The sequence below is a fragment of the Carlito syrichta genome, unplaced genomic scaffold, assembly GCF_000164805.1.
Source record: "Carlito syrichta isolate Samal-C Ts95f unplaced genomic scaffold, Tarsius_syrichta-2.0.1 Scaffold308833, whole genome shotgun sequence".
NCBI classification, from domain to species: Eukaryota; Metazoa; Chordata; class Mammalia; order Primates; family Tarsiidae; genus Carlito; species Carlito syrichta.
This window is the reverse complement of record NW_007252929.1, coordinates 440,973-466,284: the sequence shown is the minus strand read 5'-3', so window position 1 is coordinate 466,284 and position 25,312 is coordinate 440,973. Positions and strand designations below refer to the sequence as shown.

Below are 25,312 nucleotides of genomic sequence, written 5' to 3'. Positions count from 1 at the left end.
CCGCACTCCAGTCTGGGAGACAGAGTGAGTCTCCAACTCAAAAAAAAAAAAAAATTGAGCAGGCAGAAGAGAAAAAAGAAGAGATGGTCAACAGATGATATGGCATTAAACTTCAGCAGATGATACTGGTGAGTATTAGAGATAAACTGATCTTGTCACATTCGGCTGCTCACTTGGACTGTAAATTTCAGGGTAGACTCACACTGACCTTTGAATTACTGATTAAATAATTAACCTAACTACACAGCTCTGAGATTTCTCTCTCAGTGAAATAGCCCCAGGAATTTACAGTAAGAAACGTTTTTTTGAATGTAGAAGCTATTTAAAGAAAAAAAAGGAATCTGGCTAGAAATTATTTAAAGACTTTGAAGGAGCCTTTAACTACATTGTCTAAACACCTTATTTTATGGATGATGAAACTGAAGCCCAGAAGGTTTAAATGGCTTGCCCATCCCAGCTATGTATAACCAAGGCTGCTAAAACAGGCATGTTCAATTTCCCAGGCTAGATTTCCACCATGCCAAACGGTCATCCCTTTGTCTCAAACATATTAATTTAGCAGACATCCTTTCTGTACTTCTTTTTTTTTTTTGAGTTGGAGTCTCACTCGGTCGCCCAGACTGGAGTGCAGTGGCCGCTTCCGGCCACCGCAGCCTCGACCTGCTGGGCTCCGGGCGATCATTCCGCCTCAGCCTTCCAAGTAGCTGGAATTACAGGCATACGCTACCATGCCCGGCTGATTTTTTGATTTATTGTAGAGATGAGGTCTCGCTGCCCAGGCAGGTCTCGAACCCGCGGGCTCAGGCAATCCACTCACCTCAGCCTCCCAAAGGCGCAGGATTACAGGCTGAGCCACTGAGCCCGGCTCCTTTCTGTACTTCTTAAGTCTTATTATTCAGTTTATAAAGAGTTGTTAAACAGATGGAACCTAATTTCCTAATGTGGCTGCCATAGGTGTTATTTTCTGGTCCACTACTTAGCTTTGCCACTGTAATTAGAACCTAAGAATTCACATGTACACACTACACAAGAATCACTCATTTCCCATCTCTTCCTTTTTTTTCCTCCAATTCAAATAAAATCTATGTTTTGCTAATTCTGAAGTACCCATTCATTCATATCATCTGTAGCATAAAAGTAACAAATCTAGATTGCTGATATCATTTTCTCTTTTTTAGCTTTAATCTCATAACAAATTATCTCTTACTTTTAAAAATGGTGAATCTTCCAACATGTCAAGGAACTCAGGGAAATAATCTCCCACTTCTTCATCAACTGCTCCCACCAGGCTTATTTGTCGCATTGGGCCAGCTCTGTAAGTACCATGAGAATACGTTCTTTTTACCTAAAGAATATGGATTTAATTAAAGGTTACACTTAAGCTTGCCAACACTATGTAACAATAAATTATGTTGTCTCAGAATATTATATCATAATATGAGGCAAACAAAACAAAAACCTTTACTAACAATAATCAATAATTAATTACAAGAAAAACTTGCACTAAATCAATTTTCTCTAACTATTCCCATACACTGCTTATAAAGATACAGTTCAGATAAACAGCATAAAGAACATCTCCTTATAACACGTGAGTTCATTATCTGATCTATAATGCCACTGAAATTACATTCAAAAGCTGATATATCTGCATTTTTTAAAGTGATGGTTCGCTCGTATCTTTTTATTAGAATTTTCCAAAGTAAACCCTCTAAAAATGTTACATTTAACCATCACCAGTAGTTTGTATGTTTACAGGCCACTGAGGATGATCCTCCTTTCAAGATCTTACCAATTGAATGAGGATCCAGTTTATACTCTTACCAGTTGAATGAGGATCCAGTATATAATTATAATTTTCATTATAATCCAGTTTATAATGAAAAAGTACTAGAAATTGAGAATCAGGAATTCTAAGATCCAAACCTTTGTTATCTGCCAGCTATATGACCTTTACATTCCTTAAACTCTAGTTTTCTTAACTGAACTTAATAATTACATAAAGTCACCTATCACAGAACTAACAAATGGGTGGCATTCAAATAGCCAAAATAAGCCAGACTGCATCTCACAATTCACTGATACCTGAATTTTCGGAAGGACATTTTAATCCTGATAAAAAATCCTGAAAAAGAAACCTAGGTGTTTTCAGACATGAAAGTCTTTATAAAAACTTTTTATTCTTAACTATGTTTAGAAAAAAAAATGAGTTAACAAGTCAAGACTTAAGCTAAACAACTTTTCCATAAACTTTAAGCAAAAAACTAATTATCTTTTTCTCTGGATTAGCTTTTGTAGCCACTAAATTTAGGAGACAAATTCATCCCAGTTGCCCAGGAATATCACAGTTTTAAAACTGAAAGTCTTGTATCTCAGACAAACCTGGATGATTAACCTTTCATCACACCATAGAAACAAATTATAAAAGATATTCTCAACAAAAGCTGAATCCTCACAACCACAGCTAGTAGAGTATCACAATGTAACAAAGTATCTAAACCCTAAGGCACGTATTCCCACAACAGAATAATTAAGACAGAGAATTCTATTATCATAATCAGCAAAGCAGTATAAAAACACACAGATTCATTAATGTTTATTTACTAGAATTTCAAGCTTAAGTTTTCCTAAACTGTCAAAAATTCTTACATCTCAGAACCACAAACCATTCCTCCAAGTCCCAAGTTAAAAAATTTGGGAGCCAGGCACTGTGGTTCATGCCTGTAACCCCAGCACTTTGGGAGGCAGAAGCGAGACGACTGCCTGAGCCCAGGGATTTGAGACCAGCCTGACAACTTGGCAAGACCTCATCTCTACGATAAATAAAAAAATTAGCCAGGCATGGTAGCACATGCCTATAGTTCCACCTACTTGGAAGGCTGAAGCTGAAGGATCACCTGAACCCAGCAGGCCGAGGCTGCACTGGCCATGAGCATGCCACTGCACTCCAGCTTGGGCAACAGGGTGAGATGCTGATTCATTAAAAAAAAAAGAATTTGGGGTCCATGCCACCATGCTGTACTCACAGTCTCTTCTTTTTCCTGTCTCCTAAAAGTTCCTATCATCTTCTATACTGAGAGAGCAAAAAAGTTAAAACCCAACTCTAGATGTTGACATGCATTCGTTGTACTAGAATAAGAAAATCAGTCATCAGTATGCATTTCTGTAATGCAGTCTAACACAGCTAAGGGTATCAATCTGAACACTAGCAAATTCACCAGATTATAACACACTAATTTTGTTAAGTGACTCTAAGTTTGTGGTCTCAGTTTTGAATCTGCAGATAACTATAGGAGTTTTAAATTTAAATATTTTAAAAAATAAATTTGAATAAAACAGGTATTATTGAACAACAGAAAAAATGAGTAAAACTTGAGTGCTAAGAGTACAGACAAATGGCATGTTGGGTCTTAAATACTTTACTAACTTTGACTAGACGATGCTACTTTAGATTAGAATACTCAAATTGATTGAAAGAGTATTACTAACCTAGCCATCGCATTTCATTCAAATTAGACATTTACTTTAACTTCTTCAACTTTACAAATGTTACTCTGTGTTTAACAATAAAGCATATGTCTAAATTAGTACAGACCTACACATTACAATTTTTAACATAATAAATAATGAATAAATCAGAATGTGATTTTCTCCCTATCCTGAGTCTAGTTTGGAGACTACTTTAAGAAGAGGCTGTATCTTGTGATGATTGTTTTAAGTATGGTCCTATTAAAATGCATAAATATGTCAAAGGATGTTTTTGAGAACCTAAGTTTTTAAAGTAATAAAAACATTACTCAGATTATGTTCTTAAATATCCTAATTGAATCTTTATAGTTCTTATCTCATGGCAAAATACATACAAATACATATAGATTACATGTAAAACTCCTTTATACATATAACTATAACAAAAGTAAAAGTCTCTCTTCCTTTTAAACAAAATGTACAAAAATTATAAAGTAGATCCTTTTTTCCCACTATTAAAACCAAAGGTAAATTCTACTAGGATATTTGGTCTTTATAAAAACTTTATATTCTTAACTATGTTTAGAAAAAAAAAAAACAGTAGCCGGGCTCAGTAGCTCAGCCTGTAATCCCGCGTCTTGGGAGGCTGAGGCAAGTGGATTGCCTGAGCCCACGGGTTCGAGACCCGCCTGGGCAACCTGGTGAGACCTCATCTCTACAATAAATCAAAAATTAGCGGGGTGTGGTAGCGCGTGCCTGTAGTTCCAGCTACTTGGAAGGCTGAGGCAGAAGGATCGCTGGAGCCCAGCAGGTTGAGACTGCAGGGGCCAGGAGGGTGCCACTGCACTCCAGTCTGGGTGACAGAGTGAGACTCCAAATCAAAAACAAAAAAACAGTAATTTTCCTCCATAATATTTATTCTCCAAATAGTAAAGATAAAACCATGAAAACCCAAATGAATAGATATAAACATATTTAAATTTAAAACTAAATATTGAAAATTTTAAGCTGAAGCTAATCAGTATCTTAATTTGTAAAGGCTACCTAAATTTCTTATTTATTTATTTATGAGTTGCGGTCTCACTCTGGCATGGATCATGGCTCACTACAGCCTCAACCTCCAGGGCTCAGGCAATCCTTCTGCCTTAGTCTCACAGGTAGCTAAGACTACAGGTGCACACCACCACGCCCCAGCTAATGTTTTCTTTTTTCCTTTTTGTTGTAAAGGTAAAGTCCTGCTATGTTGCCCAGGTTGGTCTCAAACTCCTGAGCTCAAGCAATTCTCCTGCCTCAGCCTCCCAATTTGCTGGGATTACTACAGGCATGAGCCACATGCCTGGCTTGAATTTTAAAATGTATTGTAACACAACTTTTCATTAAATACTATTTCAAACTTCTTTCTAGTTTAATAACCCAGTACTTCAAGCCTGTACTAAATCAGTTGTAACCACTAATTTAATGTTTTAAGCATAGCAAATTACACAATGTTTCAAATTCAAAACATACATCACTTGATGAAATATATAGATGGCATTTAAGCTGTTAAAGCAAAATACAAGAATAAAATTCACATGCTTTTCACAAAAATGTAAATACTTCTTGATTTTGGTGACATGTCTTATTATGGTACTACGTATACCAAATATATAGAATTTGCCTATTACATAGAAAAAAATCATATCTACAATATCAAAAAAAAAAAAAAGCACACAAAGCCTCAATTCTTTAAAAATCACCTATGTGGACCATGAAGGACTAAAAGGACTCAAGAGCCATGGGGTGGGAGGAGGGAACAGATAAGGATTGGAAGAATCTCTAAATAGGCAAAATAAATGCCACAAAGACTTTGGCTTATAAAAGGTCATCTTCTTACTTATATGTTCCCATTTATTCACAATTGTAACTAATCTCTAAAATCGTAACAGACAAAAAACTACAAATTTAGAAGGCAGGGTAAGTACAGCTACAGCTGCTCTAGGGTATCAGTATTAAAACATCATGAAGATAAACCACGACTGGAAAGAAAGTTAATTCTGGTGCGTATGTTCAGTAGAGGAGGTATCTTTATAACAGTCTTGGTACTTAAAACTGTATGCTTCCATTATCTCGGAAAAATCACTTTTCCGGAAAGCCTCACATCCTGATGGTGCTGGATATGATCTTACTGTATTTGCTTTTATTCACTTCAGTAAACATTAAACAAACGAGTTTTCTGATGCGGTTAAAAAATTAACCTGAAAAAATCAAAACACGTCACTGTTTTAAAACATATTTACTTCCTAAAAAAGAAATGCAATAAATTACAAAGACCACACATATGACTTCTCTTGATTTAGTTAAAAATTTCTCAAAAAGAATACATTTTTGAAATTTTAAAATACTTTTGTAAAAGCTTATATTAAAATAGTGCTCTTTAGAAGAGATGTAATATTTTGAATCTATGTTTCTTCCTTACAGTCACCCACCCATCCCCAAAACCCACAACCTTCATGGTCACATTCTCACTTTTCCCCTGTGTATTCTCTATACATGTTATAAAGAAAAAGAAAAAAGTAGGAAGTAAGAGGCTGACTGTACTCGTAGACAATAAGTGACAATAACAAAATCTTAGAAGTTCTGGTTAACAGAAAATGAATTAATTAAATTATATTTAAACTAAAACTCTATTCATTACTCCTAACACAATCTTTAAGGCCCAGCTTGTAATCCCGCATACCTTGGGAGGCTGAGGTGAGTGGATTGCCTGAGCCCGCGGGTTCGAGACCCACCCGGGCAGGCGAGGCCTCATTTCTACAATAAATCAAAAAAAAATTAGCCAGGCATGGTAGCGCGCGCCTATAGTTCCGGCTAATTGGAAGGCTGAAGTGGAAGGATCGCCGGAGCCCAGCAGGTTGAGGTTGCGGTGGCCGGGAGTGGCCACTGCACTCCAGTCTGGGCGACAGAGTGAGACTCCAACTCAAAAAATAAAAAAATAAAAAATAAGATAAAATAAAAAACTATGATTCTAAGGTATTCTTGCTTGCTATAAAGAAAAAAAGTAGGCTTAACAGACAATCCATTGCCAAAAATAAATCTGCAAGATTTATTAGTCTCCTCTTATTTTAATTATAAAAATTGCTGCAACAGAAAAGGCAAATACAGTCATAATAAGTAATTCCAAAAACCACAAAGAATTACTCACTTGAAACAACTGGCTGTTTCCAAAACTGTGTTCTGAAAAGAAGAGATTCTATAGTCTACTAAGTTTGGAAAAGCTTTCTTGTTTGGAAGAAGTGAATTTCTGAGTGAATTTCACACATATGTTGGCTATTGAAATTTCCAAGAAATCTCACCCAAATAAATACAATTGACTTCGTCTAACATTACACTAACTATTTTGAGTTCAAAACCTGTTTTTTGGCCACATATGGTGACTTATGCCTACAATCCCAGCATTTCTGGAGGTCAAGGTAGAAGGATCACTTGAGCCCAGGAGTTCAAGACCAGGTTAGACAACATAGTGAGACCTCATCTCTACAAAAAAAATCAAAAAAGCAAGTGGGGCACAGTGGCATGCGCCTATAGTCCCAGCTACTCAAGAGGATGAGGTAGAAGGAATTTCAGGCTACAGTGAGTCATGATCTTACCAGTGCACTCCAGTCTGGGGTGACAAGAGTGAGCCAAGACTCAACATCAACAACAACAAAAAAAGCTGTTTTTCTTATAGTTGTGTTAATACACCTATAAACATCTTAAGATACCAAAAGTTCCTCAGAATACTTTAATAGTGATCATAACAAACACAGAAGGTAATTTTTTAGCTTGTATAAGCACCAATTTGGAGACAATACAATAAAATAATTATTAAAGCCAAAAATTGAGAGGGTGAGGGCAGAAGAGGTGGTTGATTCGATTCTGTTGCTTTTTGCTTTGTTTTGTTTTTAGGGGCTGGAGAGAGAGAGGAGAGTCCTTTATTTTTAAAAAACGAGGCCAGCTCAGCACATTTTTACTGAGGCAATCTAAGCATATAAATGAGTGTGCCACAAGGGGGAGCCATTCCCCATCATATCAGGCATATACTTTTAAATCAAAACATAACATTTTAACATATAAATGACATTTAATCAACATTTTACCTCAACTAAGAATTAAAATATTATCCATTTTAAAATTAGTACAATAAAGGCGAAAAAAGTTTCTTTCTCAATTAGATAGAGCATGATAAGATTTTTCTAGATCAGTTATAATAAGTATCTGAGCAGGATGGGGCAGGCACAATTGGCCAAAATGAAAATTTCAAAGGCAGGACATGTTTCAAAGATGGACCATTAAACTATCCTTACTAACCTCACACAGTGAATGACCACCCCCGCCGTATGAATTCAACAAATGATAGCTTTCTCCCCTAATTCTGTAGAGATGCAGGGTTAAACGATCAGATTTCATAAGTTTCATTATCAAAACTATAGACCTAATCATCTAACACTTTGGCATAAGTTTCCTGAGAAACAATTTCGAACAAGGATAATATAAAAACAAGATTGAGAGTTTGGAAATGAGGGAAGGATAGTTAGAAAATAACAGTTCCAGTTTTCACATTCTCACAAAAGTACGGGGTTCAGAGTAAGTGCTGATTAGACACAGAATAAAGCATAAATCTCATTTATTTCTTGACAGAGAAAATTCCTGTTTTACTTTTTGTTTCCCTGCCATCTAGGACACAGGAACACAATAAATGTATGAGTGAATTTCTGAATGAACTAGAGACAGTAGAAAAAAACTGAACAGATGTGGTAGACTACAAAGGGCCACAAATTCTTTCCAAGCCTGTATGCTCACTCCTGTGCAATGTGACTGTGCCATTCCACATCAAGAAGTTAAGTCTTTTCTCCACCCCATGAATCTGGGTTTGGCCGTGTGACTTCCTCAATGAAACATTAGCAAACACAACACAAGCAGAAGCTTATACACTAAGGGGAAGAGGGGGCTGCTATTTTTCTATTTATACCCTGTAGAGCCCTGCAACCACCACTATGAAAACGAACCTAAGCTAGCCTACTGCGTCCTTTATTTTTAAAAATGAGGCCCATTCACCACATTTTTACTGAGGCAACTGAAATATGAGAGAAATGTGGCCGGCCATCAACCCAACTAACATGCGTCAACCTTAACCATATAAGCAAGATCTCCCAAGACCACTGGTCTGCCAAACATCAGAATGAAGCTATATAGCCCCAGCTGAGTAGGCAGAAACCAAAAGAACTGTCTAGCCAACACAAAGAATTGTGAGAAATAATAACTTTTTTTGAGCTACTAAGTTTTGCAGAAAAACTGATACAGACAGGTTATAAAGTCTGGGAAAAGTCCATGTAGATCTCAAAAAATGAATAGTTGTGGAAGCTACAAAGTAACAAATATTATGAAGATAAACACTGTCACTATAAAAAAATCACAGAAATAGCTACATAATTTGTCGTCTGTTAGCTTCCATAGCATTAAGGTGAATTATTTTGGTTGCTCTGATTTTAAGAACAAAAACAAATCCAGAAAACTAGGTTCATGAAAATGCAAACTCATCATGGACTTGGCTTGGGTTCCACAAGCACTAGTTAGTCAGGACCATCAGCTGCACACTCTGGGAGCTGCCATGCACATCACTGTGAATGCCTGCAGTATACAACTTTTACCACCACATATAGCAGCTTTGCTAGTGGTAGTGAGTCTCTTTGAGTCTGATCTAAACTTGGACATATGAGGACCTGTCTTGAAGATTCAAACTAATGGGTTGCTGACAACATTCCAAGCTTCACTATTTACAAAGGTTACAATATTAGGATACCTGGGAGAAAAAATACATAGTTTAACATTATATATACTCTTTTATTCATTAAAAATGATGAATTAATTACATAGGGTCCCTATAACATTATCATGAATTTCTTTAATGCCACTAAATATATTCTCCAAACAAAAATTAAATAAAAAGAATAAAGGTCAGATTTCTACCCTTCTATCAAAACCACTCTACTTTCTCTTCTTAAATATTTCTGGATCTTTCGAATACTGCTTTTTGGACTGGTTTTAACTGGATCAAAGGTTTTTCAGAATGTAAGAGGTAGAAAAGAAATTTAAGGAGTTACTGGATTATAAAATTTTACAGCATGTAAATTTTCTCTACAGTTCTGCTTTCCTCTGCTCTGTAGAAAGCATTATCAACTCACAACTAGAGCAGGTTCTGTTGAACCAACCCAACTTAACTTAGTAAAAACAGTTCCCAACTCAGACGATTCAACTCACAATTTTTTGACTTTACTATGTCTATGGGGACATAACATAGTAAGTTAAGTCAAGGAGCATCTGGAATTACAATGGTTCAGCTTACTTGCAATTGTTTGACTTTTGGAGGTTTAGATGCATTTTCAACTTTACAATATTTTTTACTTATAATGTGTTTGTTGGGATGTAGCCCTTTCATATGTTGAAGGACATCTGATCTTAATGAGAAGTCATCATGATCAAATCAGTAAGCTTTATTCCTGAGCAACCACTGAAACATTAATTTGGCTTTATTATATACAATTTGTCTTTGTTACACTGACATTAAGTGAAACTACTTTCCAATATTGGTACTCCTGCCCTTCTTCCCCTAGAATACTAACTCATGTTAGCTCAATTAATATTATCATTTTAACCAATTATCTTGGTAAAGACAAATCTCACACACCAGCATGTAGGCGTATTCATTTGATGCCACTGAAATAAGCAGTTTCACTATATGATTCAACTAACAAGCATTCATAAAAGAAAAACTAATTGTTTTTAAATTTTACATAGCCTAATTACTAAACTTTTTATTTTCAAGTAACGCATCACATCTAGCTCATTATTAAACTTCTAACACTCCAAATAACCAGCACATGCACAATAATACCATAGAAAAGACAGAGGAGTTGGAAGAGAAATGGAGTACAAAATATATTTTCAATTTCTCAAGATGAACATTAATGTGATGTTCTAAAAAGTGCTGACAGCTTCCAAGTTCTCAAAAAGAGTGATTAACAAAGTCCTTGAATATCTAGGAGTAACTCTAACAAAAGATGTTCATTCAGAACCCCAGAAAGTACTATTGACAGAAAATAAAAAGACAAATGAAAGGGAATACCAAGATCACAGACCGGAAGATTCAATATTGTTAAGATATCAACTGCACTCAAACTTATTTACAGATTCACTGTAATACCAATCAATATCCCAGACTTTTCGGTGGGGTTTGAAAATATACATGAAAATTTAAAGAACCAAGGAAATCTTGAAGAATAACAAAACTGACAAACTTATTCTAGATATCAAGATTTATTATAAGCTGAGCACAGTGGCATGCACCTATAATCCTCAGAAGGTTAAGGCAGGAGGATCACTTGAGACCAGAAGTTCAAGATCAGCCTGGGTAACATAGTGAGACCCCACCACTATAAAAAAATTTTTTTTTTTAATTAGCCAGGCATGGTGGTGCATATCTCAAGTCTCAGCTACTTAGGAGGCTACAATAGGAGGATTGCTTGAGCCCAAGAGTTCAAGGCGCAGTTAGCTATGATTTTTTCCACTGCACACCAGCCTGAGCAACAGAGTAAGACCACATCTAATTAGATAGATAAATAGATAGATAGATAGATAGATAGATAGAAAGACAGATTGATTATAAAGCTGTAGCAATTATAACAAATAAAGTCATGGAATCAGAGAAAGTCCAGAAACAGACTCACACATATGAGGGGGACTCAAAAAAACCTGGAATTTATAAAAAATGGTGTATTTATTTATTTGGGGTTTTTTTGGTTTTTTGAGTTGGAGTTTCATTTCGTCGTCCAGACTGGAATGCAGTGGCCACTCCCGGTCACCGCAGCCTTGACCCGCTGGGCTCCAGTGATCCTTCCGCCTCAGCCTTCCAAGTAGCCGCAATTACAGGCACGCATTCCCACGCCTGGCTAATTTTTTGATTTATTGTAGAGATGAGGTCTTGCCAAGTTGCCCAGGTGGGTCTCGAACCCGAGGGCTCAGGCAATCCACTCACCTCAGCCTCCCAAAGGCACGGGATTACAGGCTGAGTCACCGAGCCCGGCTAAAAAATGGTGTATTTATTCTTACATGTTTAAACTTCAGTCACCTTTAAAGTACTCTGTTTGATGCAATACACCTACTGAGATGCTTTTTTCACTCCTCAAAACAGTTTTTGAACTCATCAATTTTGATGCCTTTTAGTGCTGCTGCCATTTTTTTGTTTCACCTCTTCCACATCGGCAAAACATTTCCCTTTGAGAACCTTTTTCATCAGGGAAACAAAAAAAGTCACTCAGGGAAGGTGGGACATGGGGTCATGCTGTTGTTGGTCAAAAACTGCTGAACTGAGTTCAGCATGGTGTGGACAGGGGTGCTCATAAATCACCCATCATGAAATGGGCAAACACACTGAAAAATGCACTTAAGTCATATGCAGCTTTTCACAAAAACACTAGCTGGTACACACTGATGCCCATTAGTTTCTAGAACACTTACCTAGTGGAGGTCAATGAGATAATCCTGGGTTTTGAGAGGTCTCCCAAGTATATGATCAGCTGATTTATGACTACGATGACACCACAATGCAATAAGGAATGGGTATCTTTTTGATAAATGATGCTGGGTCCTCTGGATATTTATATGAAAAAATATGAACCTTAATCTTTACCTCAGACCATATACAAAAATCAATTCCACATAAACTGTAGATCTTTCACAGTATTTGTATTGCTATTTAATGAACCACAGATTTAAATGTGAACAGTAAGATAATAAAAGTTTTCAGATGGAAACTTCAGAGAATATATTAATGACCTTGAGGTAAAGATTTTTAAAACGGAACATAAGAAGCACTAGTCATAACTGTGGGAGGGGATTATAAATTAGATTACATTCAAATGAAGAACTTTAAGTCATCAAAAGACAGTCTTAAGACTGAAAAGATAAGGCACAAAGTGAGAGGAAATATTTGCAATATATTTGGCTGACAAAAGAGTGTCATCTACAATATATAAAATAGTCCAAGTCAACTAGGAAATAAGGCAAGTAAGAAAATGGGCATTGGCCGAGTGTGGTAGCTCAAATTTGTAATCCCAACACTTTGGGAGGCTGAGACAAGTGGATTACCTCAGCCCAGGGGTTTGAGACCAGTCTCGGCAACTTGATGAGACCTCGTCTCTACAATATATCAAAAAATTAGCCAGGTGTGGTAGCACGTACCTGTAGTTCTGGCTACTTGGAAGGCTGAGGCGGAAGGATCGCCACAGCCCAGTAGGCCAACACTGGGATGGCTGTGAGCATGCCACTGCACTCCAGCCTGGGAAGCAGAGTGAGACTCCAGCTCAAAAAAAAAAAGAAGAAAATATGGGCATGGCCGGATAGCCGGGTGCAGTGGCTGATGCCTGTGATTCCAGAACTTCAGGAGGCTGAAGCTGGAGGATTGCCTGAGTCCAGGAGTTTGAGACCAGCCTGGGCAACACAGCAACACCTCACCTCTACAAAAAAATCAAAAAATTAGTTGTACATTGTGGCATGTGCCTGTAGTTCCAGTTACTTGGGAGGTTGATACAGAAAGATCTCCTGAGCCCAGGAGGTCAAGGCTGCAGTGAGCCATGATTGTACCACTCTACTCCAGCCTGGACAATACAGTGAGACCTCAACTCGGGGAGGGGAGGGGAAGGGAGGAGAGGGGGGAAATGGACAAAAGAGTAGACCAAGGACTTTACAAACAAGAATATTCAACTGGAAAATAATCATACAAAAATGTACTTGGACATCCTTAGTTATCAGGAAAACACAAGTTAAACCAAAGGAAAATACCACTATACAGATACCAGAATGGCTAAAATGAAAAAGATAGACATTGCTAACTGTGACCAAGGATACAGAACACTGCTATTAGAAATGTAAAACTGGTATAATAACCTAGCACAGTTGAATATTTGCATACCTTCTGATCCCAAAATTCCAATCTTCGCTAGATATCAACAGAAACACATACATATGCTCACAAAAACACATGTACAAAAATATCTGTGACACCTCTGTTAAACAGCCCTAAACTGGAAACAACTTAAATGTATACCTATAGTAAACCAGACAAATAAATTATGGTCTACTCATGCAATGAAACACCATACAGCAATAAGAAAATGAACACTGCTACATACCAATGAATGTAACTCACAATCATTATCCTGAGGGAAAGAGACTACACACAATAAAGTACACACTATTTGATTCTATTTTTAAAAGTTCTAAACCATGCAAAACGTATCAGTGCTGTTCAAAGTCAGACAGTGATTAACAAGGTGTGTGTTTACGTGGTGGTTTGGGGAGTGGGCATGGTAAAGAAGGGCTTGGGTGTGTTTCTGGCCACGAGCGATAGTCTACCTTTTAAAATCATGGGTATGTTCACTTGTGAAGATCCCTCAAGTTTCACATCTCTGTGTATACATATTATACTTCAATAAGAAGTTTACTTTTTTAAAAAAATTCCTGTAGGGACACCTCAACATAGGTGAAGAGACAGAACTTTTACTGGGAGGACTAAAGGGATTAGAAATAGAACTGGGCTAGAATATGTATTTTATTTGTCTACTAATATTCCAGTTTCAAAAAGTCAATGCCTAAGAACAAACCCAAGCCTACTTCCCAGTCCACAGACAACTTCCTCAGTCTCCTAAGTTCTTTAAAAAAACAAGTAAAGTAAGCCACCAGTCTGGAGAAAATATCAAATGAATAGTTCAGGAAAGCTTTCACTAGATATTCTTCTCCACTCACAAGACTGATAAGCTCTGAAAGATCTTGTGATAAAAGAAATATGATCCTTGCACATGTAGTTTCCTGCCTTGAAGTCTAGAACTAAAGAAGCAAAAGTAGTCCCTGCAGCCGACATGTGTAGGTCACCAGGATAGTAGATCACACAAATGTGGGGCCAGACACACAGCTGGCAACAAAGAGGATGTATCCACCTAGAGCTTCCTCCTTGTAATATATATTTCCCAAAAAGTCTGAAGAGGTGATGGCAACAGTAGTCACCAGGGTAGGTAGTTCATCAAGGTCCTGAGATCTACAACCTAGACACACACTGGCATGATTAATGAGTCCAGTATCTCATTTTGTTTAATAATAAAAGCAGTTTCATGCTGTATATATGTAACAGCTAAGATAAAAATTCTTATTTAATATGAAATAAATAATTCCTAAACTTATTTGAAAAGTATATAGTGATGTATCAATGCATTATCACATGTACGGGCTTACTGAAGTAAACTTACACAGTATGACAGCAAGAAAGTTTGTGAATCTGTAGAAACAACCAGCATAGGGAGTCAAGAAGCCTAGCATAAAAACCTGGCATTTAGCAGACATATAATAAAATGACAAATGATCTAGTTCTGAGGGACTTTGAGCACATTGTTTCTTCTCTCATGTGTTTCTTTATTGCCAAAATAAGGCTGTAATGCCGAATAAGTGAGTTATTACATACAAAATGCTTAGAACAGTCCTTGGCACAGTCAGTATTAAATATATAGTAGACACTATTACCACATATCAGTCTTGGTTCTGTCACTAAACTCAGGTGTAATCTCAGAGAAGTAATGAACCATGCTGGAATTCTATAAAATGACAAGGCTAGCAATGGATGGTCTATAGCTCCCTTTCTGCTCTAAAAAAATATTTATATTTCAGATCTCAAAGGTGTTACATTAGGAGACGATTCACACACACACACACATACACACACACATTAAGACTTTAAATATTGCCTCATTAGCCGGGCTCTGTGGCTCAGCCTGTAATCCCACGCCTTTGGGAGGCTGAGGTGAGTGGATTGCCTGAGCCCGCGGGTTCGAGACCCACCTGGGCAGTGAGACCTCATCTCTACAATAAATCAAAAAATCAGCCGGGCGTGGTAGCGCATGCCTGTAATTCTGGCTACTTGGAAGGCTGAGGCGGAAGGACCGCCGGAGCCCAGCAGGTCGAGGCTGCAGTGACCGGGAGCGGCCACTGCACTCCAGTCTGGGCGACAGAGTGAGACTCCAGCTCAAAAAAAATAAAATTAAATAAATAAATAAATAAATATTTTCTCATTTTCCATACTACAGTATACTACAGAATATACACCAAACATACTTGTTGGGGTGGCAGGGTGTGGTCTATATGAATGTGATTGAACATTTAAACTATCAGAGACCATAACATGAACACCTATTTAAAAAAGGAATATACTCAGAATAAAGAAACGAGCCCTGGTTGAGAATTAAAAGTTTGTTCTGCTGGCACTGCTGACAATCTTTAAACAATAAGTTTTTCTTCTCTATGTTGAAAGACATTCATAAATTGAGAAATTATTCATAAATTGAGAAAGGCTAGGATAATCACTAGATCCACTTGACACTTCCTTTACTTCTTTCCTTCTAAACTAGAATGTTGTCAATTATTACTGTGCCTAGAAAACCAAAAACTACAGCACAACTGTGAGAACAGTCCAATCTCCCAGCCTAAACAGTCCCTAATCTGAAGGGAGGTGACAATGGCACCAGTCTTTTAGATGGACCCACATTCACTTTCAAGAATCAGCAGACTCTCTTCTGTCTCTACTTTCTGGAACAATGTATAGTCAACACCACAGAGAAGGGTAGGAAATGGAAATTAGTTCAATATATGCACTGAGCGCTACTTTTCTCATGTAATTACACAATAACAGATACACATGTTTTAATGGTCAACATTTATTCAATGTCTGCTATATGAAAGGCCTAGTGCTAAGTACTTTTAAGACACTATAAAGCAAGAAGACAATTTTAGGTGATTTCCAGGTAAGAAAATTGTTGAAGGACTAGAAAATAGATGGCTAAATTCATGTCATTACAGCCAAAGAGAAATTCTTGCAAAAAAAGGACAACAGAAACTGAATTATTTAATTAATTATTTTAAGGAGGGGAAAAAGTGGAAATTTAAATTTAAATTCTGATGTTCACATCAAGAAAGTAATTTACTCTTAATATTCCCAAGTGGTTTCCTTATAGTCTTACCTTTTTATTTCAAACCTAATTAGGAACAAAAAACAGAAACTTGCCTAAAACATATAATTAAAAGTTATTTTAAAAAACTAAAAGCTAAAAATCTCTTACCTGAGCATGAAAATTGGACATAGTCGTTGTCTCTATATCTTTCTTTCCCAATATCTCCATTTTCACTGGTGAATTGGGAAAATTAAATGAAAAGTACTCTAAAAAGTCAGGTAAATAAGTAGCTGCCCCATGAACAATACCCATTACATAGAAAGCGGCAGAGTTTTCGTTTTCACTGAACACTAGACCCACAAACTCTTCTGCAAACCTCTCCATCTCCATAGGAGACAGGTGGGAGAGTTCATTACTGTAGGCATGGATAACTGATGCACCTCCATTAGGCTGATGCTCAATATGAATGAGCTGTTTGAATTCCAAAGTGTCCAACCTTCTGAGGTTATTCTGAACTCGTGGCTCCTTTAATGAGACAAATGGAAACTCACTGTTATCTGGAATTTTGGAATCATAGTTCTTTGTATCCAAATTCTTTCCACTGTAATCCTTTATGTTATCATTTAGGATGCCTTTGGCTTCTTGATCTTCAACATCAGATAGCAATCCTGAGCAGATGGTCTGAATAGATTTGCTATACATTTTTGGACGCTTCCGTTTTTCATTCTCTTTGTGTTTCTTTTTCTTTTTCTTCTTTACCTTTTTAATTTGTAAGTCTTCTACATTTGTTTTTGGTTTCTCCTTCCCACCTGTTGGAAAAAAATTTTGAAGCTCCATATTTTAATTACTTAAAAAACCATGATTTAGGAATTGCTTCCGAAACTTCTGAAAATTGAGAGACGAGGGAATGCAACATGAAGGAAATGACATAAGAGTTGTCTTTAAAGGATGGTTAGGGATGAGTTTAGACCTGAAATCACTTCACTCCTAAGTGATAAAAAAGTTATTTTTTCACTAGGGTACCTGTATAAGATATTCCTTCAGGATATGGTATGAGTAAAACAAATAATTTTTATATTAGTGTGAAACTATACTTCTTTTCCATATTGTATCCCCCACAACATTCAGTATACTTCTACACATGAACACTTAATTAAACTATGAATTAAATTATCTGTCTCACCAGACTACTTGAGACTTAGTTTTCTCCCTTCTCTCCCTTTCAGTCAAGTTTTTTCACATATGAATACCACTAAATTCTACCCCTGAAAACAACAACAAAACTTATCAAGTTGACAGCAATTCTATAAAAGTTTAATGTCAAGAAATTACCATTTCTGAAACTTCATAAAAGTGATAATTCATAAGTATGCAATGAAGACCAAATTTGTAACTCAATAAAAAGAAAAAAAAATCAAACTTTGTCAACATTACATTATTCATTGCATAAGTTTGTACAGTCATAAGAGACAAAGTGTTAACTCTCTAAAGAGTCTATCTGTAAGTATTTGAGAAAACTATTTGAATGTTAACAAATTCATATTTGCTGCCTAGGTATGATCTATCAAAACATCAGATTCAGGTTAACACCTTAAGAACAAAATTAATAACAAAAAAATAAATAAAACAGCCTACTAACCAAAAAAAAAGATGAAAGAGGCTTATATATGTAAGCAAAATGCAAAAATATAAAATGAGGAAAAAATAGATAGTAGTGCAATTCAAATAAGAATTTTTAAAAATTCTAAGAGCATAGGTGTGATTAATAGCACTCCTAAACCCTACAACTGAAATACACGTAAAACTCACAATTAAATTGTACAATTGTTTGCCAAAAATAAACACAATTTAGTTTGAATGAAAATATGTTTAATATCCTATTATACTTATGTCTAACACATAAAAAAGTTAGGCACACAAAAATGTAAACTAGACCGAGTGCAGTGGCTCAAGCCTGCAATCCCAGCACTTTGGGAGGCCGAGGTGAGAGGATTTCCTGAGCCCACAGGTTCAAGACTAGCCTGGGCAACTTGGCGAGACCTCAACCCTACAATAAATCAAAAAAAAACAAAAACAAAAACATTAGCCAGGCATGATAGCATGTACCTGCAGTTCAAGCTGCTTGGAAGGCTGAGGCAGAAGGATCACCTGAGCCCAGCAGGTTGACGCTGGGGTAGTCGTGGGCATGCTACTGCACTCCAGCCTGAGCAACAGAGTGAGACTCCAACTCAAAAAAACTAAAACAAAAGATGTAAACTAATAAGAAATCAATTAAGAGATTCTGATATTCAGCATCAAGGAGTTATATTCCCATGGCAAACTACTCTGTAATTAAATACTAAAGTATCACAGTTCGCAGAATAAATAATACACCTGAGACTGTTATCCTTCGACAGGTCCATCTGCAGAACTGGCTCTTGGCTGGCACCTGGGAACTTGTATTTTGGGAGGGTTCTCACCATCCCTGATAAGAGTGATTCACTGTGCCTAACCAGTTTGTGCAAACAATACAGTTTATGTTGAATACTTGTTTTCCTTCTGGGAGTCTGGAATTCTGGTTTATGCTAGGTAGACAGTGCCTGTGTGACCAATTGCCAATAAAAACCCTGGGCAATGAGTCTCTAGTTAGCTTCTTGATAGACATTTTACACGTGGTATCACAATCTACCACCACAAGAATTAAGCACATCCTGTGTGATACTACTGGGAGAGGACTCTCAGAAACTTAGGTCTGGTTTCTTCCAGACATTGAAGCATGTGCTTTTTCTCTTTGCTGATTTTACTTAGTATTCTTTCACTATAATAAATCATAGTCATGAATACAACTAGATGCTGAGTCCTGTGAGTCCTCCTAGGAAATCACAGAACTTGGGGAAAGTCTAGGGACTAGAAACAGGAAAAACTAAACCAACTGAGGCACTAGCATTCACTAGATAGACTTTAAGAGTTAATATAATTTCTCACTCATTTCCTATCTCTACATATAAAATGCAGTAGGTGAATATGCAGAAAAATTTTAAATACTTCAAATAAGACCATTTCAAATGTCAATTTTCTTCTCTTATACTAAAGTACACATTAAATTCCCAACTCCCAACAGAATCCAATAAAGGATCCTGATGCGTACTTAGAACAGAAGGAAGGGAATTGCTGACCAAATAATCTGGACCTTCAAAAAGTATAAGATTAAAAGTGTAGGCCAGGTGTTGTGGCTCATGTCTATAATTGCAGCATTTTGGGAGGCAGAGACGAGGGATTACTTGAAGTCAGGAGGTTGGCTTGAACACTGTAATTCAAGGCTCCAGTGAGCTATGATTGCATCACTGCACTCCAGCCTGGGTAACACAGTAAGACTCAGTCTTAAAAATAATAAATAAATAAATAAATGTATAAGGTTAATGGGGGACCACCCTTCAGAACCGTAGACACATGCACGTAGCAGAAGACACCCACACCCATACCCACACCGGTACACAGAACCAGATACATACATGCAGAGTCAAGCCAGAGATAGAGCACCAGACTAAGTAAATCAGAAAGAGAGAGATGCAGTCACATACAGTCAGAAAGAGACAGAAAAAAAACCACATACAGAAACAAAGATAGCATGTATTGTTAATGGCTATTATGAAAAAAACTTTTAAAACTCACAAATTCACTGACATTAATTTCTATGACTAGCCTTAGTATACTTTTTGTGTTAATAAAGCGAAAAATAAAGGTTACTGAGAAAAACTGAATATAATCTAATATCTGATAATGGGAATCAATATATACAATTTTATTATCAGACATAGAAAAAAGCAGCAATTAGCTTAGCTATTTTCAACTACTGTCTTTGGAGAATGACTGTGCTTTTCTCACACTGCAATTTTGTCATTCTTCCTGCCATGATTTACCTACCTGTGACCTATAGTAAACTACCAATAACCTTGGACACCGGCTTCTTCTAACCCCCATCCCACCTGCTCGCAAGCAAACTTTTTTAATATGCTACAGTGATAAATTTTATTCTCAAAAATACTATAATCATAACATGTACATTCTTTCAACTTATCGTTAATAAACAACAATAAAGTGCCTGGAACTTACTGTGTATGCTCAGAAAATGTACCTGGCAAACTTTAGTATAAAAGGATGAGACTCACCAAATAAGCCTACGTTTCAACTTTATTTGCTCCTTTAAACTATTTCTAGATGGGCACGGTGGCGCAAGCCTGTAATCCCAGCACTTTGGAAGGCGGAAGCAAGAGGACTGCCTGAGCTCAGGGGTTCGAGACTAGCCTGAGCAACATAGCAAGACCTGTCTCTATAATAAATCAGAAAAATTAGACGTGCATGGTGGCACATGCCTGCGGTTCCAGCTACTTGGAAGGCTGAGGCAGAAGGATCGTCTGAACTCAGCAGGTTGAGGCTGTGGTGGCCGTGAGCGTGTCGCTGCACTCCATTCTGTGTGACAGAGTGAGACTCTGACTCAAAAAATAAATAAATAAATTCTAAAAGAACAAATAATCCAATTTTATCCATGGAAAACTATTTACACGATTTTTACATCAATAAAAAACATTTTAGCATATATATAATTGTGTATCTATCACTAGTCATACAAAAACTTGACTTTTTTTTTAAGAAAAACCTGAAGGAAATGAGACTGCTGTGGGATAGTCAGCATCTATTTTAGATTTTCAAATGCTACTATCAATCAATGCCTGTGTATGCCAGAGCTTGCAACATTAGAACTACCAGAATAAAAAAATTATAAGGAGAGAATAAAAGTTGGAGGTTATAAAAGAAAAAGGGGCACACAATAGTAAATAAAAGTATAATGCCTCCATCAAATTGAATCATTTGTTGCTCCGGGACACCAATAACAAAGGATGCCTTCCCCTGACCACAGGCTCACTTGGGAAACTCTGCAGGCTGAGCAAATTACTTTCTCTGGATAACAACAATAGCTAATACTCAGTACTTTCAATGGGACAGGCACTGTTTTCCAAATGAATTGTATTGTTATTCACTTACTTATCTATATGCTAGATACTGAGAAGATAATCTGATTTTGTTGCTTTTTAATCACAAAAGTCAGTCTTTCATACATGCTTACAAGAAAGATTCAGATTTACTTATTGAGTGTCTGTGGGTCTGATACTATACTCAGCACTTACTTCATCCTTTCCCTCATTTAATCTTCACAACACTGTAAGGCAATAATTACACTATTACTTAGTACTAATATAAATGCATTTTCCCTACATGTTTCCATGGTCATCCCAGAAGTCACAAGTTAATTTCCAAATCTACTAGTTTCAGTGTAACTCAGTTAAAAATGTTTCCTAAATTTCTGTCTCTGAAGTCAAGGTTAACTTTGTATATTCCTAGAAAATCTCCATGTTTAGACTATTTTCAATTATGTAATCTCTACATCACATAATTCACATTATGTTAGGAATCTTGTATTCAATCAAGATCACATGAGCTTTTATAAAGTATTTGTGAGACATAAATTTATCCTAAAGTTACAGAAGTTTTGTTGTTGTTGTTGTTGGGGTTTTTTTTGACAGAGTCTCACTCTGAGAGCAGTGGCATGATCCTGGCTCACTGCAGTCTCAACCTCCTGTCCTCAAGTGATCCTTTCTTCTCAGTCTTCCAAGTAGCTGGAACTACAGACGGGTGCCACCACGACCAGCTAATTAATATTTTGATTTATTGTAGAGACAAGGTCATATTCATGCCACCTCGCCCATCTAATTGTTTTTACTTTTGTAGAGGTGAGGTCTCACTATGTTGCCCAGGATGATCTAGAACTTCGGGTCTCAAGGGATCCTCCCAACTCGGTCTCCCAAAGTGCTGGGATAACAGGTGTGAGCCTTTGCACCCAGCATTCAAGTGACAGAAATTTATATCACTGTACATTCAAATGAATAAGAAAACAACTACTGGATAAAATCAGTAAAACATGACTATTTGACTAAGCCAAGGGTAAAGTTAAGTAAACGTTTCAGGCATTAATCATTAGCTGCTGTGTTCAGCACTAGCATTAAAATCAATTCCTATCTCAGAGGCTTATTAGACAACACAGATAAAACACACTGGCAAAAGAAAACAGAACAAAAGGATAATGAGCATTAACTAAGCTGCATCAACTTAAGCTCTGAAGTTTCTTCAAGACTGTAAGAATATCATACAAAACTAATTTCTGACATGTAGAATATAGAGTTACATAGCCAGGTATGGTGGCTCATGCCTATAATCCCAGAACTTTGGGAGGGTTGCCTGAGTCCAGGGGTTTGAGACTAGCCTGGACAACTTGGCAAGACCTCGTCTCTACAATAAATCAAAAAAATTAGCCGGGTGTAGTGGCACAATCCTGTGATTCTAGCTCTTTGTAAGGACGAGGTGGAAGGATCACCTGAGCCTAGCAGGACGAGGGTGCAGTGGCCATGAATGTGCCACTGCACTCCAGCATGAACGACAGAGGGAGATTTTGACTCAGGAAAAAAAAGAGTTTATATAAAGTACCACTAAAGAACATCTGAAAACATAACAAAGAATGAAATAAAAATACAGTATAATACTCTGCATATTGTAAGTAATATAAGCAAATCAGTTATTTTGTTGCACATACAGAGCTATGGCCTTTTCTTTCTTGCACAGACATAAAGGCTTATCAAGATATAAATTCAATATGAAATGAATCAAGGTCACCATATTCTAATCAACAAATGTCAACTCAATAGGACAGCTAATAAATTTGTTAGCTGTCTAGCAACGAAATGCCACTGTTGTGCAATGGCACACTCAGGGCCACCACAGCCTCAACCTGCTGGGCTCAGGTAATCTTTCCAAGTAGCTGAAAGGCGTGTGCCACCATGTCAGACCAATTTTTTTATTTATTGTAGAGGTGAGGCTCACCATGTTGCCCAGGCTATTCTCAAAAACGTGGGTTCAGGCAAGCCTCTCGCCTCTGCCTCCTAAAGTGTTGGGATTACAGATGTAAGCCACCACGCCTAGCTTTTTTTTTTTTTGAGTCAAGTCTACTCTGTTGCCCAGGCTGGAGTGCAATGGTATGTTCACGGCCACGACAGCCTCAACCTGCTGGGCTCAAGCGATCCTTCTACTTCAGCCCTCCCAAGTAGCTGGAACTACAGGCCCGTGCCACCACACCCAGCTAACCTTGCTGTTTCAGTGAATGTAAGACTGTACTTGCTTGTAGAATACCATAAATTCACTCCTGAAAAGTTCAGATTTATTGATAGGATTTGTATTAAACTTATTACCCACCACCTACTCCCAGAATTCTTCTTTCCACCCAACCTCCATGTATAATCAGCAACTGAATACAGTTGTAATAGAGAAAAACAGAAAACAAATGAGGACATTCTTTTTTTTTGAGCTTGAGCCTCACTCTGTTGCTCAGGCCACACTCACGGTCACTGTAGCCTCGACCTGCTGGGCTCAGGTGATCCTTCCGTCTCAGCCTTCCAAGAAGCAGGAACTATAAGCATGTACCACCACACCCAGCTAATTTTTTGATTTATTGTAGAAATGAGGTCTCACCAAGTCTCCCAGGCTGGTCTCGAACCTGTGGGCTTGGGCAATCCTCCCACCTCGGCCTCCCAAAGTGCTGGGATTATAGGTGTGAGCCACTGCACCCAGCCTGAGGATATTCTTAAACATACAAGAAACATACCCCATTTGATTTAACTGAGAGTACAGTAGTCTCCCTAAATCCTAGACTATGATATGATAATGAGAGCTAATTATTTTTAAGATGATCACTTCCTTCTTCATCCCTATCATGCTAATAATTGCTTCAGCAATTTCTAAAAATTTCTTCCCTTCATTTGAGATTATCTAAATATGACTAAAACTAGTAAAGCAAACAAAGAATTAGATAACTTACTTTCAAATAATTTAAGAAATCTAGCAGTTCCATGAAGCTTAACTTTTATGACATTTTAATGGCTCACCAGATAAACATACTAAAGATGTGCCACCATGCAAATTAGAACTTCCCACCATTATATTTACTTTCTATTTCCTCATCAAAATTCAGCACTAGAAACCATTTCTTATTTTATTCACTTAGGCAATAAGTACACTGAACAGTATAATTAAATAGAACTAAAATTATTGAGTAAAACTTACTTTTCAGCAAAATCTTGACTTCTCCATTCTCTTTCTTAATCTCATTCATTACTTTATGTTTCTTTTTTTCTTTCTCTTTGTCTCTCTCTTTAATTTTGTCTTTGATTTTATCTAAAAGTCAAAACAAAGAAAATATTTAAAATTATTATAATTTTATTTAGCTTCATAGCTGTAGATCAATTTCTAAAACTACAATGCACAAAGATCAGAATAAAAAACTAATATGCCTTTTTCTTCTTCTTCTCTGGTTTTGACAACTCTTTTAAAATCTCCTTTCTGACTAAACATGAAATATATACTGTCAAAATCTATCATTATACATTTTCAAATTCAAAATATTCTTCACTTATTTCATGCAAGCCAAAATATTACACTTATTTCAAATCACTTAAAATAACTGGCTAACTTTAATTAAAGAAAGTTATAGTGGCAAAGTGCTATCACTAAAATTAAGCATATCTGGATTAGTTAACAACAGGAAAATTATTAAATTTCAATTTCCTAATCTGTAAAATGGTGATTAGCATCTTCCTCATAGTGTCAAATTTTAAAAAATATAAAATGACTATACAGAACCTGGAATGTATAAAACTAGAGTTAGTTAAAAATATGCATTCTAAAATTTAAACTTTGAGCTTATAAAATATGACAGCCGATTAATTCTTGCTTCTTCAATCAACTTCTTATGC

The 25,312-nt window shown here is 36.8% G+C and overlaps 1 protein-coding gene across 1 annotated transcript in view; it reads right to left on the bottom strand.

Annotated features, from left to right (window-relative positions):
- Positions 1-25,312, bottom strand: part of RSBN1L (round spermatid basic protein 1 like) — a 92,308-nt gene that overhangs the window by 19,625 nt on the left and 47,371 nt on the right. The window contains exons 6-8 of the mRNA XM_021716521.1: positions 24,624-24,734; positions 16,644-17,284; positions 1,208-1,345 (exon numbers count right to left, since the gene is read on the bottom strand). Coding sequence (XP_021572196.1) covers positions 1,208-1,345; positions 16,644-17,284; positions 24,624-24,734 — 890 coding nt within the window. The remainder of the gene's footprint in view (positions 1-1,207; positions 1,346-16,643; positions 17,285-24,623; positions 24,735-25,312) is intronic.